Source organism: Anomaloglossus baeobatrachus, chromosome 4 (assembly GCF_048569485.1).
Source record: "Anomaloglossus baeobatrachus isolate aAnoBae1 chromosome 4, aAnoBae1.hap1, whole genome shotgun sequence".
Lineage (NCBI taxonomy): Eukaryota > Metazoa > Chordata > Amphibia > Anura > Aromobatidae > Anomaloglossus > Anomaloglossus baeobatrachus.
In genome coordinates this window covers 429893029-429908495 of record NC_134356.1, presented here as the reverse complement: position 1 = coordinate 429908495, position 15467 = coordinate 429893029, and the positions used below count along the sequence as shown (strand labels likewise).

The 15467-nt window shown below is 40.0% G+C and overlaps 1 protein-coding gene across 1 annotated transcript in view; it reads right to left on the bottom strand.

Annotated features, from left to right (window-relative positions):
- The window catches only part of SHANK3 (SH3 and multiple ankyrin repeat domains 3), a 617492-nt gene that overhangs the window by 103339 nt on the left and 498686 nt on the right, over nucleotides 1-15467 (bottom strand). Inside the window, 3 exon segments of the mRNA XM_075345440.1 lie at nucleotides 2386-2468; nucleotides 3164-3239; nucleotides 3433-3546. Of these exon segments, the coding sequence (XP_075201555.1) occupies nucleotides 2386-2468; nucleotides 3164-3239; nucleotides 3433-3546 (273 nt within the window).

Sequence of the window (15467 nt, the reverse complement as noted above, 5' to 3'; positions counted from 1 at the left end):
TTTTAGAAACCAGCAAAATGGCTCTTAATGATACACGTAGACTAAGTATACAAATCTAATATATAAAGCTGAATGTGTGTATGTGTGTGTGTGTGTATGTGTGTGTGTATGTATGTCCGGGATTGGCATCTGCACCGTCGCAGCTACAGCCACAAAATTTTGCACACTCACACTTCTGGACCCCGAGAGCGTCATAGGCTATGTTTTGAGGGGAAAGTTTAACCCCGCTCTTTACAGTTATTTACCAAAAAACCTGCCTCCATTAAAGTGAATGGAGCTGGGAGCCACAGTGCAGCTAGAACTTCAGAAGAATGCGCAGCCACGCCCTTAGATGGAATGTTGGCGTGTCACAATGCAGCCAGGGAAAGAGACAGACACAGACAGGGAAAGAGACAGACACAGACAGGGTAAGAAACAGACATAGAGAGGGTAAGAGACAGACACAAAGAGACAGACACAGCCAGAGACAGACTGACAGGGAAAGAGACAGACACAGACAAAGAGACAGAGACAGACACATGGAAACAGACAGACAGGGAAAGAAAGGGAAAGAGACAGACAGGGTAAGAGACAGACACAAGGAAAAAGACAGAGGGAAAGAGGGAAAGAGAGGGAAAGAGAGGGAAAGAGAGGGAAAGAGAGGGAAAGAGAGGGAAAGAGAGGGAAAGAGACAGACAGGGAAAGAGAGGGAAAGAGACAGACAAGGAAAGAGATAGACAGGGAAAGAGACAGACAGGGAAAGTGACAGATAGATAGACAGACAGGGAAAGAGATAGATGGACATACAGGGAAAGAGATTGAGACAGACGGAGAAAAAGACAGAAACAGTCAGAGACAGACAGGGAAAGAGACAGACAGACAAAGAGATAGAGAGAGAGACAGAGAGATATATACAGAGGGGGAGACAGACAGAGAATGGGAGAGAAACAGAGAGACAATTACTATACCGGGAGTTAATACATTCTATTTATACATTCTATCCCGGGAATGTTAATACATTCTATTTTGTTAACAACAGTTATTAACCCGGGCGAAGCCGGGTAGTACAGCTAGTATTATATATAATTTCTATTATTATATGAATATAGTATATAGGGTAATTTTAACATAGAACATTTCCAACAGCATTAATTTGCGATCTTGTTGTATGAGCATTTTGTTTGTAGATCAAATATTCAAAAATCAGCATAAATGTTCCTTGATAATGCATGTAGATTATGTTTAGAACCAAATTATATTGGGGATTAGCATTCAAAAATAATGAATTTTATATAAAATTTCTATTGTTACATTAATATTATTATATAGGGCAACTTTTGCATTATGCTTGTATAAATAAGGATACAAGTAATATATACAGTATATTTATTTGTATGTAAATTGTAGAATGAATCGGCTTTCTTGGTGTTTTTTATTTTTGCTGTTTTAGGATTGAGTAATTGGCCATTTGGTGTCACCAATTGTTGTAATTATGCTGAATTATTGATGTAATGTTATACATATAAAAGATCCTTGTAAGGACATTTTATTAGTACCTGATCAATCGGACTGATGTCCTGGAAATGTGTTGTGCCAATAAATTTTGATACTTCTCTACATCTTGGCTCCCTGATATTTGCAGCGGCCGCTATACCTCTAAAATATTTTTCCATGGAGTTCCAGACAAGTGGAAGGAATTTATAGAAATCTCATACCCACCGTGCTCGTTTTTCACTCAGCGTAAACGGTGTTTGAAATCCGCAACATGCCAATTTCTCTTACGCGTACACTGAGTTTTATGTGCGTATTTTCCCCCTGTAATTTCATTAGATGTGAATAATTTGCTGGTAAAAAAATGCTAATGCACTGCAGAAGGAAATGAAAAGCACAGGAAATCCACACTATTAGTAACATTTTGTCAATTGAAATGCCAGGAGGTATAAAAAAAAGCAGCTTTATACTTATTGTGGGAACATAACATTAATATTGAAAAAAGCTGAGAAGAAAGAAACACAGAAAGAGTCCTATTGTTGTTAATGGGAATCTGTTTAAACAAAACTGTATAGTGTTATAGGGTTTCTTCAATTTTTCTTTAATCCTCCAAGTCAGGCAACGTTTCACCCTACAATTGGGCTTTATCAAGCATATATAGCAATACTCCCACACCCCGGCTTAGATACATTTCTGGCCCCAGTCTAGTGGTGGCTGAGGCTGGTGATATCAAAGGAACAAACTAGGTTTGTTGTTTCCATCTTGGCAAACTGTTATAATGGTGGTGGAAACGGATTTCCTCATCTGGGGAGCTCTTTCAGCAGTCTATGTAAGGCTCTCATTATATAATGAGGCAGCTACAATCATTTATGGAGTATAAAGGTAAGTAATCATGAATTCACTATGTGGACATACCTTTTGCTCCTCTTAATACAAAACCAAATCCCTCCAGCTCTCTCTTCTGCAGCCGTGCAACCTTCTCCTGGATGACATAATCACTGCAAAAGTTCACATGACAGATCAATTACATGAAAAATGTAAGAGAAGCTTGTGTACTGTATATCAGAACGCCTCCATCTTACTACACATCTGAGCATTGTGCATAAACTTTGACGTATAGCAACTAAATACCAAATTGGAATCACCATAACATTGGTGAGCTCTACTACTTGTATTCATACGTATTTAATCAACATTGGCCCCATCCGTTCTTTCAGCAGTCACTGTCCTCACAGATGCAGGTAGAAAGGAGGATTGGGCATGCCGGGTTTTACATGCCTACTCACTGAAGATAAGCCGCTGCCTGGGTTGTCTGTTGTTCAGGCGGCAGCTTTGCATTTCTACAGCAAAATTATTGTGAACAAGAATTCCAAATAACACTAGTTTCATGATATGATAAAAAGCAAGTCACTAGTCTTGCAGTCTGGTGTGACACAAAAGATTCTCAGCAGCTCATTGTGCTGTGTACACAAGATCTGTGCTGCCAAGAACAACGCAACAGCCTATCCATACTGATCATTCTGAAGTCAGGTCGGTCTCTGTAAATGGGCTATTAAATGACCGCTGATCAGAAAAACAAGTAGCTGATCGGTGGTTACTTAGTGCCCCTGGTTGTCAGGTATAGACGCACCTTTAATCATTTGTCCTTGGATTTTGGAAAACTGAGAATAACTGTATGATAAACGGATTTTACCTATGAGAAGTGAAGGAGTCATATGATCCAACTGTGTAATGTCTGAACAGACGCTTTGTCCTATCTTCACGCGTTTCTAAAAGACAGAGCCGTTTATGTGTAAGACACAATGAAGTGTGATTGCACAGCTTAGAAGTACCCACTGATACTTTCTAACAAAATCATTACAAAAGAAATATATAATCATCCAACAATATATGCCTGTGGCCAGAATTTTCTATACAGGTCCCACCAGGTCTTCCCATAGGGTACCACTCTACTTGTCATACCTTGACGTGGATCTGGCTGCCTCATCTGCACTTCCTCTACACAGTCTGCTGGAAACCATCCACTCCGACCCTTCACTGATCCTTCCCAAAATCCGCCTTCACCAATACTCAGCACTGCAAATAGAAAAAGTCAAAAAATGAGACAAAACGCAGTTAAAGGGACAACCCTCAGATTTATGGCTGGACACTGGATATAATCATAACCGAACAAGCTGGAAAGTCATTTCATGGCAGCAAGAGTCAAGGTTTCGAGTCTTCTACTGTGACAATAGCATAATGTATTAGAATCAGAGTTATTAAAGTTTCCATTTCTGTGATTTTAATTGGACAAAGTCAATTTAACTTTACTAACGTGCATAAATCTTAAGTAATAACAACAGGTCCGAAAGCAAGGAGGTCGTTTGCACATATATTACACATAAAGCCAACAACACACATTAGCTGGTGTAAATGAAGACCCTCCTCAAACATTTTAGATGGTATCGGTGATACATCAGCTGTCACCATTATTGTGATTACGTTAAAAAAAAGAACATGGTAGAGTAGGTGACAATTCAGTTATAGTAAGCGACCAACACAATGCACGTGTGTGGGTTGAGATATTGCATCTCTTTTAAACTCACGTGCCTTTGCTCGATGACAAATAGCCTACATTTGCCTCAATTTATGTTAAAATTTGTTTAGAAACTGAATTCTGGAAATTGCATTGTATGAAATATTTTCATAAAAGTATGAAATGAAGCAGATGACACTGAGCAGTCATTACTGCCATCCCCAGCTGAGTATGGGTAGTCTAAGGGTACGTGCCCACGATCCACACAAGCTGCATTCTGGACGCAGCATGTCCTCTCCTGCAGGGCACAGAGACCGCAGCTGCCTGTGTCCAGGATCAGAGTTCAAGCAGATGTGGTCTTTCTCTCTGTTCTCTCAGCGGAGAACACTCACAGCACTGCAGCATAAATTCACATGCTGCAGCTCGAGTAGCCATGTCCATTCATGCTGCAAGAAAAACATTCACAGCGGGCATGGGATTCCTAGAAAACCCATCCACTGTGCTTGTACTGAACAACGTAGCGTTTTGGACCCAGGAAAACATGCTGCGTCCAAAACGCTGTGAACCCTGTTCGTGGGCACGCAGCCTAAGGTTTGGTAAAATGAGTGTATAACTTGGAAGAGTGCAATCCGATAAAAGCTATTGCACTCGGACCAATGAGGCAATGCATATCATTTTTTTCTCAGCTGCATGAAAGAAAAAATTGCAGTATGCTAACATATGCTAACATTTGACTCCGAAATTGGTACAGTATGAGAAAAAAATTGGATGCCATACAGACCATCAGTATGGCATCCGATTTCTATGGATACATTACAATTCTATAAGATGGGAAACTGTCAATGGTCCTGTAAAGGGTTAATAGGCACTGAGTGCCTTGGCGCTCCTCCAATGCTGTAAAGGCATCGGCTTGCAGTATCAGACATTTTGAGCCAGCAGCACTGCCATGCCCTTGGTCCAAACTGTCAATCCTCAGGAGCACTCCGCCTCCCTGGCAAGAAGGACACCGGGAATCAGAGGAGTGGTGTTCTCCAGAAGACGTCACAACGTCTTTAAAGATTTTTCGAGAACGCTTAAAACCCTTTTTCTTTTCATTGAAAATTCAATTTTACACAATAAATATTACATAATTATAATAGACTATCTAATCTGAAAAGTATCAAATAATGATTAATTTGCAAGACGGCAATATGAACATCATGGTAAATTAAAGGAAAGAAAAATGATAAAAAAAAAGATAAACAATACATTAGGATTGATATAAATTAAAGATGTAAACGGCAAGTCTTTCGGACTTTATAAAACATGTAAGTGCTATCCCGGGGTTTGCACTTTAAAGGGAATCTGTCAGCAAATTTTTGCGACCTACTCTGAGAGCAGCATGATGTAGGCAAAGAGATTTTGATTCTAACGATGTATCACTTAGATCACTGGCATATTATTTTTCATGTGTTTCAGAGATCTAGGAGCTGCCCTGGTCCACAACAGGCTATCAGTGTACATTTCTATAGACAGAAGCTGCTAATCACAGAAGGGGGCAGAGTCAGACCTGAGCTCACATGCTCCTCAGTCTACTACTGATAAAGCTAAGAGGCTTGAACTAACATTGCAGGTAAACAAAAACAGACTTTGAGATATGAGATGGCTGGCTGTAAACTGCATGTTAACTCTTACAGCATGCAGGCTTCAGGCTACAAAGCAAAAACATCCTGACAGATTCCCTTTCAGTACAACATTGATGTGACTATTAGTTGGGTTTCCCAGGAACAAGAAAATATAAATGTTAGGAGGGTGTATCTAGTCAATTGGCCACCAGATGCTTAACTTTCAGAAGATACTACAAAGTATACAGGTTATAGAGGTATATACTGGTAGTGTCAAAGATACACTGTACAGTGGGCACCTCTCTGCTACTGCTATACAACATGTCCTACATGTTATCATGTACCAACTAGACTCTCATCTAATTGTCTCAATGTTCTGATGAGAGAAGCAGAGAAGAATCTAGTCGAAAGTTGACTATTCAGTTTACATACTTGTGGTCATGTGACGAATGCTAGAACTGGAAAGCAGAGCTAAATCCTAACAGGTGCAATTCTTGATGAAAATTCCACCAGGGAAGGACAAGAAATGTAAGCAATATCCTGTTTGGTTGATATAAGCTGAAAGGGGAAGGCAAAGGCAACAAAAGAATAAGGAGAGTAGAGGAATGGGTATCTCATAGATACAGTTAGGTCCAGAAATATTTGGACAGTGACACAATTTTCGCGAGTTGGGCTCTGCATGCCACCACTTTGGATTTGAAATGAAACCTCTACCACAGAATTCAAGTGCAGATTGTAACGTTTAATTTGAAGGTTTGAACAAAAATATCTGATAGAAATTGTAGGAATTGTACACATTTCTTTACAAACACTCCACATTTTAGGAGGTCAAAAGTAATTGGACAAATAAACCAAACCCAAACAAAATATTTTTATTTTCAATATTTTGTTGCGAATCCTTTGGAGGCAATCACTGCCTTAAGTCTGGAACCCATGGACATTACCAAACGCTGGGTTTCCTCCTTCATAATGCTTTGCCAGGCCTTTACAGCCGCAGCCTTCAGGTCTTGCTTGTTTGTGGGTCTTTCCGTCTTAAGTCTGGATTTGAGCAAGTGAAATGCATGCTCAGTTGGGTTAAGATCTGGTGATTGACTTGGCCATTGCAGAATGTTCCACTTTTTTGCACTCATGAACTCCTGGGTAGCTTTGGCTGTATGCTTGGGGTCATTGTCCATCTGTACTATGAAGCGCCGTCCGATCAACTTTGCGGCATTTGGCTGAATCTGGGCTGAAAGTATATCCCGGTACACTTCAGAATTCATCCGGCTACTCTTGTCTGCTGTTATGTCATCAATAAACACAAGTGACCCAGTGCCATTGAAAGCCATGCATGCCCATGCCATCACGTTGCCTCCACCATGTTTTACAGAGGATGTGGTGTGCCTTGGATCATGTGCCGTTCCCTTTCTCCTCCAAACTTTTTTCTTCCCATCATTCTGGTACAGGTTGATCTTTGTCTCATCTGTCCATAGAATACTTTTCCAGAACTGAGCTGGCTTCATGAGGTGTTTTTCAGCAAATTTAACTCTGGCCTGTCTATTTTTGGAATTGATGAATGGTTTGCATCTAGATGTGAACCCTTTGTATTTACTTTCATGGAGTCTTCTCTTTACAGTTGACTTAGAGACAGATACACCTACTTCACTGAGAGTGTTCTGGACTTCAGTTGATGTTGTGAACGGGTTCTTCTTCACCAAAGAAAGTATGCGGCGATCATCCACCACTGTTGTCATCCGTGGACGCCCAGGCCTTTTTGAGTTCCCAAGCTCACCAGTCAATTCCTTTTTTCTCAGAATGTACCCGACTGTTGATTTTGCTACTCCAAGCATGTCTGCTATCTCTCTGATGGATTTTTTCTTTTTTTTCAGCCTCAGGATGTTCTGCTTCACCTCAATTGAGAGTTCCTTAGACCGCATGTTGTCTGGTCACAGCAACAGCTTCCAAATGCAAAACCACACACCTGTAATCAACCCCAGACCTTTTAACTACTTCATTGATTACAGGTTAACGAGGGAGACGCCTTCAGAGTTCATTGCAGCCCTTAGAGTCCCTTGTCCAATTACTTTTGGTCCCTTGAAAAAGAGGAGGCTATGCATTATAGAGCTATGATTCCTAAACCCTTTCTCTGATTTGGATGTGAAAACTCTCATATTGCAGCTGGGAGTGTGCACTTTCAGCCCATATTATATATATAATTGTATTTCTGAACATGTTTTTGTAAGCAGCTAAAATAACAAAACTTGTGTCACTGTCCAAATATTTCTGGACCTAACTATACATGCATAGTGGTATAAAACAACTGGATTAGACATTCTGGAACCTGGGTTGGGTTTGAACTGAAAGCAGAAACAATATTTAAAAAGTATCTTCTGCCTCTTCCTCTATTCCTTGCAATTTATCGTGACAAATAACTGCTCAGTTCATTATTTCCACAGCTGACTGTAAAGTACTAGAACACTTTAATGTTACCTCTTATGTAACATTTGGAGAAACTATAAGATTTATTTTTCAATTCCACAACATCCTGCAATTAATATGCCAGGTAACTGTCTAACATCATGCCAACATCGTGTAAAGATACAGGGTACACAAGAACATTATACGGCTTACATCATCCATTTACAAAAGATAATTTAGTGATTATATATAGGTTTTAGTTCTAGACAGGTTTTCAGCTTCTAAATGTAAATAAGAATATTTCTATATACTGACAACACGCAGGAGTCTTAAAAATGGTTAAGTGTGGACTAACACTTTCATTAGGCAATTAATTACTTATATGAGATGAGCCAATAAGGTTTATCATGGAATAATGTATAGGTATATAGTTTTAAGTAATGGATCATTTTTACATTTTTCTTCATTACAATTTGTAAGTCTTATCATCAAAGAACTGTCCCCAATGAATGCACTGGAGTTGTCTCTATTGAAAACGCAGATTAAATAAAATATAGATTAAGTTCAAGTTAAAGAATAAAACTTGTATAATTTTTTCATAAATCAATACCACAAGTGAAGATAAGAAACTCTATAATAAATCTTATTAGAGAGAAATGCTTTTAAACCACTTATCACAATCCTCTCTTTCTCCCTTCTACGATGATCGTTTTCTTTGAATTCACTGCCTGAATCTTCCTTCAGCAAAGATAAATTATCAGCTGACTGAGGGATCAGATTACAGTCGCTGCCTAATAAGTCTATGGAGGTGAGGAGAAATAGGGGGGCGGGAGTGAGACTGAAGCAGAAAGACACACAGATGAAGCGCTGCTTGTTTTTAGAAAGTGTTTAACAGTTTCTCTCCAGTATTGGATTTTACAGCTACACTGCTTAGTACTGCTGTATAATCTCCTCCAAGCTGTTACTGCTTTCGAGCATCTGCCACAGAGTTAGGCTCCTTTCACATTGCGTTTTTCCCTACGCCCACAGGTCCCGTCGGAGGATCCGTCCGAACCGCCCCTCCCCCACTCTGCAAAGCGTGTTCTGGATGCATGCGCCCGGCAGGGCTATTCACTGTAATGGAGCGCACTGCGTTAGCGTGTGCTCTGTTTTGTGCCATTTTTGCACTTATACGTTTTCTGCAGACGGACACCTGAACGTAGTGGACTACATTCGGTTGTCCTTCTGCAGAAAACGTATATGTGCAAAAATGGCACAAAACAGAGCACACGCTAACGCAGTGCGCTCCATTACAGTGAATAGCCCTGCCGGGCGCATGCGTCCAGAACACGCTTTGCAGAGTGGGGGAGGGGCGGTTCAGACGGATCCTCTGACGGGACCTGTGGACGTAGGGAAAAACGCAATGTGAAAGGAGCCTTAGGGTAAAAAGATCTCCACTTCTCTATATGTGCTTTGTATAGCCGACATTGTACCAATCAGTGTCTACCCACTCTGGATCCAAGCTAAAGGACAACTAATTATTAGGGACGGTGTTGGCAAAGTGTGAAAACTGGTTAAAAGTGCAGAAAATTGCCAGAAAAAGCGCTATTTTTCATCTTCATGTTTATTCTGAAAAGTCACCAGGAACAACAGTTACATATTAAACACCAGATCTCTTAAAAGGTATATCCAGAACTTTACAAAAAAAAAAATGTGCCTAAGAACTAGCAGGCAGGTAGCTGTTACCTACCTGCATGTTGTGCCCATCGCCGATCTCTACCGGCAGAGTGGTCACAGAGCAGAGATTCTGCAGTTTCCGCTGTCGCTGAGACAACAGAGCAGCGGCTTCTCATCCGCTCTGCTCTGTAGATGGGGAGGGACTGCTGACGTCATGCTGACTCACAGCTGGCTCTCCCAGTTAGGCAGCAGAAAACTGGTTGTCAATCAGCAGGACGTTGGCTGTCCTGACCCGTCTACAGGTTAAGGCCTCTTTCACACGTCAGTGAAAAACACACACGTTTTTCACGGATGTGTTGAAGGTGTGCCGTGATTTTAGCACACATATGTTCTCCATGATAGGAACTTTTTACTCACTTGTTTCCGTCACTGCTGTCCATGGTGCTGATATCTCTGGCGTTGTGGTCACACTTGCTTCCGGGTCCGCGGTACAGTGAATATGCAATGAGCATAATGAGCGGGCCCTGAAGCAAGAGACAGCAGTGCCGAAAACAGCAGCGCTAGAGACAGGTGAGTATAGAAAATCATTTTATTTCAAAGACACGTTACATGTCACACAGATCACATCACTGTGTGGTCCGTGTTACATCAATGCTGCCAAAGAAAAATGGACTTATCTCCGTGCGGAACACACGGAGACGCATATGCGCCACATAGACACACAGTCCGTGAGAAGTCACTGATGTGTGCGCAGACCCATTGATTTTAATGGGTCTGTGTATATCCGTGATTTTGGTTCATATAAAAATGGCGTCATACGTACCGGAATCACTGACATGTGAAGGGGGCGTAAAGCTGAAAAGAAGCCTCTGCTCTGCTGACAAAGCCCTTATATCCCTGGCAGGAGCGGTCAGTGACTACTCTGCGCTGGTGGTGAATGGCGCCGAGCACAACAAGCAGGTAGGTGAGCATGTTAGTGCTTACGCACTTTTTTTTTTTTTTAACTCTCAGATATACCCCTTAATTACCAAGGTTTAAACAGCAAATATGTAAAAAAAAATGGAAAACTATGACTGCAGGTAGCCTCCTACTGAACATGCATTACACCATTCAATGAATTGCTGCCAAGGACAGACCTTCACTGATCTCTAAAGGCCCCGTCACACACACAGATAAATCTTTGGCAGATCTGTGGTTGCAGTGAAATCATGGACATATTGTTCCATTTGTACACAGCCACAACCCTGGCACTGATTGTCCACAATTTCACTGCAACCACAGATCTGCCGCAGATTTATCTCTGTGTGTGACAGGGCCTTTACATACAAAATCTCAAACAATGATGTTCTGAATAATAAATACAATGATAAGAAGGTCAGATGAAACCTGGGAACTAATAGAAATGCATCATTGGAGAAATTAATACTGTATAGTCTTAGGGATACAATTATGAAGTGACTATTATGGAAAAACGTGACAATTTTGAAGTAGAAAAGAATAATTTTGGTGAAAGATTATGCCTGTTAAAAAGTACTTACTGGGCTGAAAAAATAAAAGCAGAAGAAGAAAGCAGTTTAAGAGTTAAAGAAGCATTTTTTTTTATGAATGTCTCACATGATCCTATGATTGCTTCCAATAAATGACATTCATGACATGATGTATGTTATACTGATACCCCTTAGGTTGACTACTATAAAGTTTACCAACATTCTAAACTATCTTCCTACCCAATGTTTCGTATTTTAAAGGATTATTGCCAAAAGTTAGCTTTGGCCACAGTAATTGCAAGAGCGACGTTCTCCAAAGTCCTCTCTTGAATGGAACGTAGGTGAGCATGGTCAGTCTCCACTCTATTCTTTATCTATGGGTCTAATGGAAATAGCCGAAAGCTTAGACCATGCATTCTCAGGTATTCTCATAGACAAATGCTGCTTTCTCAAATTACCCCTCTTTAAAGTAAGGCCACATCTACAATATGGGATCCAGTTTTGGGCTCCACATTTTAAAAAGGACATTCAGAAGTTAGAGTCAGTTCAAAGGCGGGCAACTAGACTATTACAAGGAATGGAAGGCCTCAGATACGATGAGAGGTTGAAAAAGTTAGATATGTTTAGCTTAGAAAAAAGACGTCTCAGAGGAGATCTCATTTATATGTATAAATACATGTGTGGTCAATATAAAGGACTGGCACATGACTTATTCCTTCCAAAGACAGTACTAAGGATCAGGGGGCCCTCACTGCGAGTGGAAGAAAGGCGAATCCGGCAGCTAAATAGGAAAGGGTTCTTTACAGTTAGAGCAGCCAGACTGTGGAATGCCCTACCACAAGAGGTAGTAATGGCAGATACTATAACAGCTTTTAAAAAAGGGCTGGAAGATTTCCTCAGTACACACAACATTGTTGGTCATAAGTGACTTAGTGACAAAATGTATAACTGGTGGAGGAAGGTTAAACTAGATGGACCTAGGCCTTTTTTCAACTAATGCTATGTAAATAGACAATTATTTGAGAGGAGTCTGAGCATTGTACCTATGCAACATTCAAGACAGTGCTCAGAGCCTCATTCTTGGGAACCCTGGGTTCCAAGTGGTTGGACGACCAGCGATCAGCAAGATATCTTCTATCCAATAGATATGGGATACATTCTAATTTTGGGAATAACATTTTAATTCTCACCCTCCCTTTCTGTACTTTATCATTCTCCAGACTTGCTGGTTACTGACGGTTTTATAATAGAGCCATTAGCACTACAGCTTTTTTCTTGCAAGTATAAAAATAACCTCTGTTAACCAAGAGTATGGACTGAAGGAAAAGATACAAGCCGGCAATGAGCGCATGATAGACAGCATAGAAATTCAATGGGCACACATTCATTTCTATGCTGACAGCTCTAATCTAAAATAGTAATGTTTCAAAGTTTCCCTAGACGTGTTGTCCAACAATCATCCTTATCATAGTAAGTGTGCTAATTCCTCTGACAATATTACAAATAGAATAGTGTATTGTACACGTTAACACTTAATTCACAAGACACAGAGTTAAGGTGACCATACATGTCCTTGATGTAGGAAAAACCCTCAGATTTTGGTGGGACTGGCCGATCATCCCTATGTGTATAGGGTGCCTGAAACCTCTTCCCCAACCTTTAGGTTAAGGTCTCACAATGATATTTGGTGCATTATTGATGATGCAGCACTTCTGCACTTGTTAGCTAATTTAGATCTCTTGAGTAAATGCTTTAATTAAAATCACCTTGTTTTGAATACATCCTGGTATTTGGCTTTGATAAACCTCTATTGACATAATCATGTGCAGACTTCATGTGTTTTTACTGCATCTCAGCTGTGGAAACCAGCTAAAAATGTATATATGCATTTTTTACCTGTGAATTTTCCACATCTCATTCAAGTCTATGGGGAAAATCAGCAAATAAAACGACTGTTTACATCAAGAGAAACTGTTATGTTGCGGATTTCAAAAACGTACTGCAGGTTGACTTGTGAAGCGTTAAAAAATAGCACAGGGGCATGAGATCTATATTTATTTTGCTGAAATTATGATATGATGCATTCAGAATAGACTGACCTCAGAGGTAGATTGTTGTGAGCGTGCTCTGTGGCCTGTGCAGAGATCAATGTGCAGGGAGGCAAAGCTAAAATGGCTGTCAGGTTTAGAAATTTGTCAGTAGCTCTGATCGCTCAAAACAGGGCTATAAGAAAGATTAGAATTGCAACTAAGATTGCATGACTGAGGAATCTGCGGTTGATGTGTTTGATCACAAGCGCCCAGAAGGTGCCCACTTTATTTTTCTGCACAGAACAGTTCACAGACTCTCTAAGCTAATCTGATGGTTTTAACAGTCTGTAAAAGGGGTCTTTATGGAGGGGTTAATGTGATGGACTGAAGCCTTTTAGAATAAAAATGCACGCTGCTATGCCCCTTTAAATATAGTTAAAAGAAAAAGGTTTTGGTACCGTGTTAGCCAGTTGAAAAAGTATTGATTGCTCTCAGTGAGAGAAACAAAATTGAAATTTTGTAGTTGTGATAGCTTTTAATGGCTAACTAAAATAAAAAAATTGTTTAAAAGAACAGAGAGTCCTCAGTGGTTGATACCTTTTAATGGCTAACTGAAAAGATGGTAATAATTGCAAGCTTTCGAGACTACTCAGGTCTTTTCATCAGGCATGGTATAACACAAAATCTGAAGAGTCACATATTTATACACAACAGGACTTAGAATAGTGCAGTAAAAAAAAAAAAAAAAAAAGAACAAGTTATATGAAACAGAACTGTTTCATATAACTTGTTCTTTTTTTTTTTTTTTTTTTTACTGCACTATTCTAAGTCCTGTTGTGTATAAATATGTGACTCTTCAGATTTTGTGTTATACCATGCCTGATGAAGAGACCTGAGTAGTCTCGAAAGCTTGCAATTATTACCATCTTTTCAGTTAGCCATTAAAAGGTATCAACCACTGAGGACTCTCTGTTCTTTTAAACAATTTTTTTATCTCTACTGGCTAACACGGTACAAAGATATATTTTACTTGTAACTAAAATAAAATATGATGATGTTATAAAGCAAGCTTTCGAGGCATCTCAGGTCTCTTCCTCAGGCATGATATGACAAAAAATCTGAAGAAACACAAATATATACACAAAACAGGGCAGAGGGATGGCATAATAAAATACATTTAAATGTTGTTTATTTAAATGTATTTTATTATGCCATCCCTCTGCTCTGTTTGTGTATATATTTGTGTTTCTTCAGATTTTGTCATACCATGCCTGAGGAAGAGACCTGACATGTCTGAAAAGCTTGCTTTATAACATCATCATATATTTTATTTTAGTTAGCCATTAAAAGGTATCACAACTACAAAATTTTAATTTTGTTTCTCTCACTGAGAGCAATCAATAAACCTTTAAATATAGTTATGGTGAAATAGGCCTTGGTGGGTCCACAGTCAGGGATGGCAGGGGGACACAAGCTTGATGGTTACAACTGTGATACATAAAGCAACGAGTGTGAAGATTTCAACAAACTTACAATTTTATAATGGCCAACAGGTTTGCCTGAACCAAAGCAAAGCACAAGCACTCGTTACAATCTGGAATAGGCCTCACTGCTCCCCTTTGCTCTGGCAGTTCTTGTCTCTCCTCTATCTGGTACAAAGCTCACATGAATACCATTCATTTTTTGTTCCTCTGAAGTCCTATCTACGCCCTAGGGAGGCACATCAGACTCATTCATTAGTCCTGAGTCATGTATGCGTACTATCTGTGTTTTACCCAAACAGAACATGTGCACATTACAGTCAATAAGGCTGCTCACATGTCTGTCTTGTTTTGTGGTCCACAACCAGCCATGTCCATATTTCATCTGAATCATGGATCAAAATTATCTCATCAAGTTTATGGGCCCTTCAAAATCGCAGACAGTGTCTGTGCGCAATATGTGACTACATTTTTAATGGATAGGAGAAGCTTTGTAGTTTAGTATTTTCTTTCTTAAGGCATCATTGCAGGTGCTTAAAACATTGAGAGGCACAGACCTCTAAGTGAATTTGGTGCAAGTTAAGCCAGTGCAATCTTAAATCCAATACAGTTTTAGGCCCCCTTCACACGCACGTGTCTCCGGTAAGTGTTAGGACCGTTCCTGCACGTACCGAAGACATGGACACACGTACTCCAATGTTAATCAATGTATAGAGTTACACGTGCGTTATTCCATACGGTGCGTGTGTCCGTGTACGTGATACGTTTGTTTGTCCGTAAAACACGGATGCATGTCAGTTTTCCTCACGGGAGACGCAGACACGCAC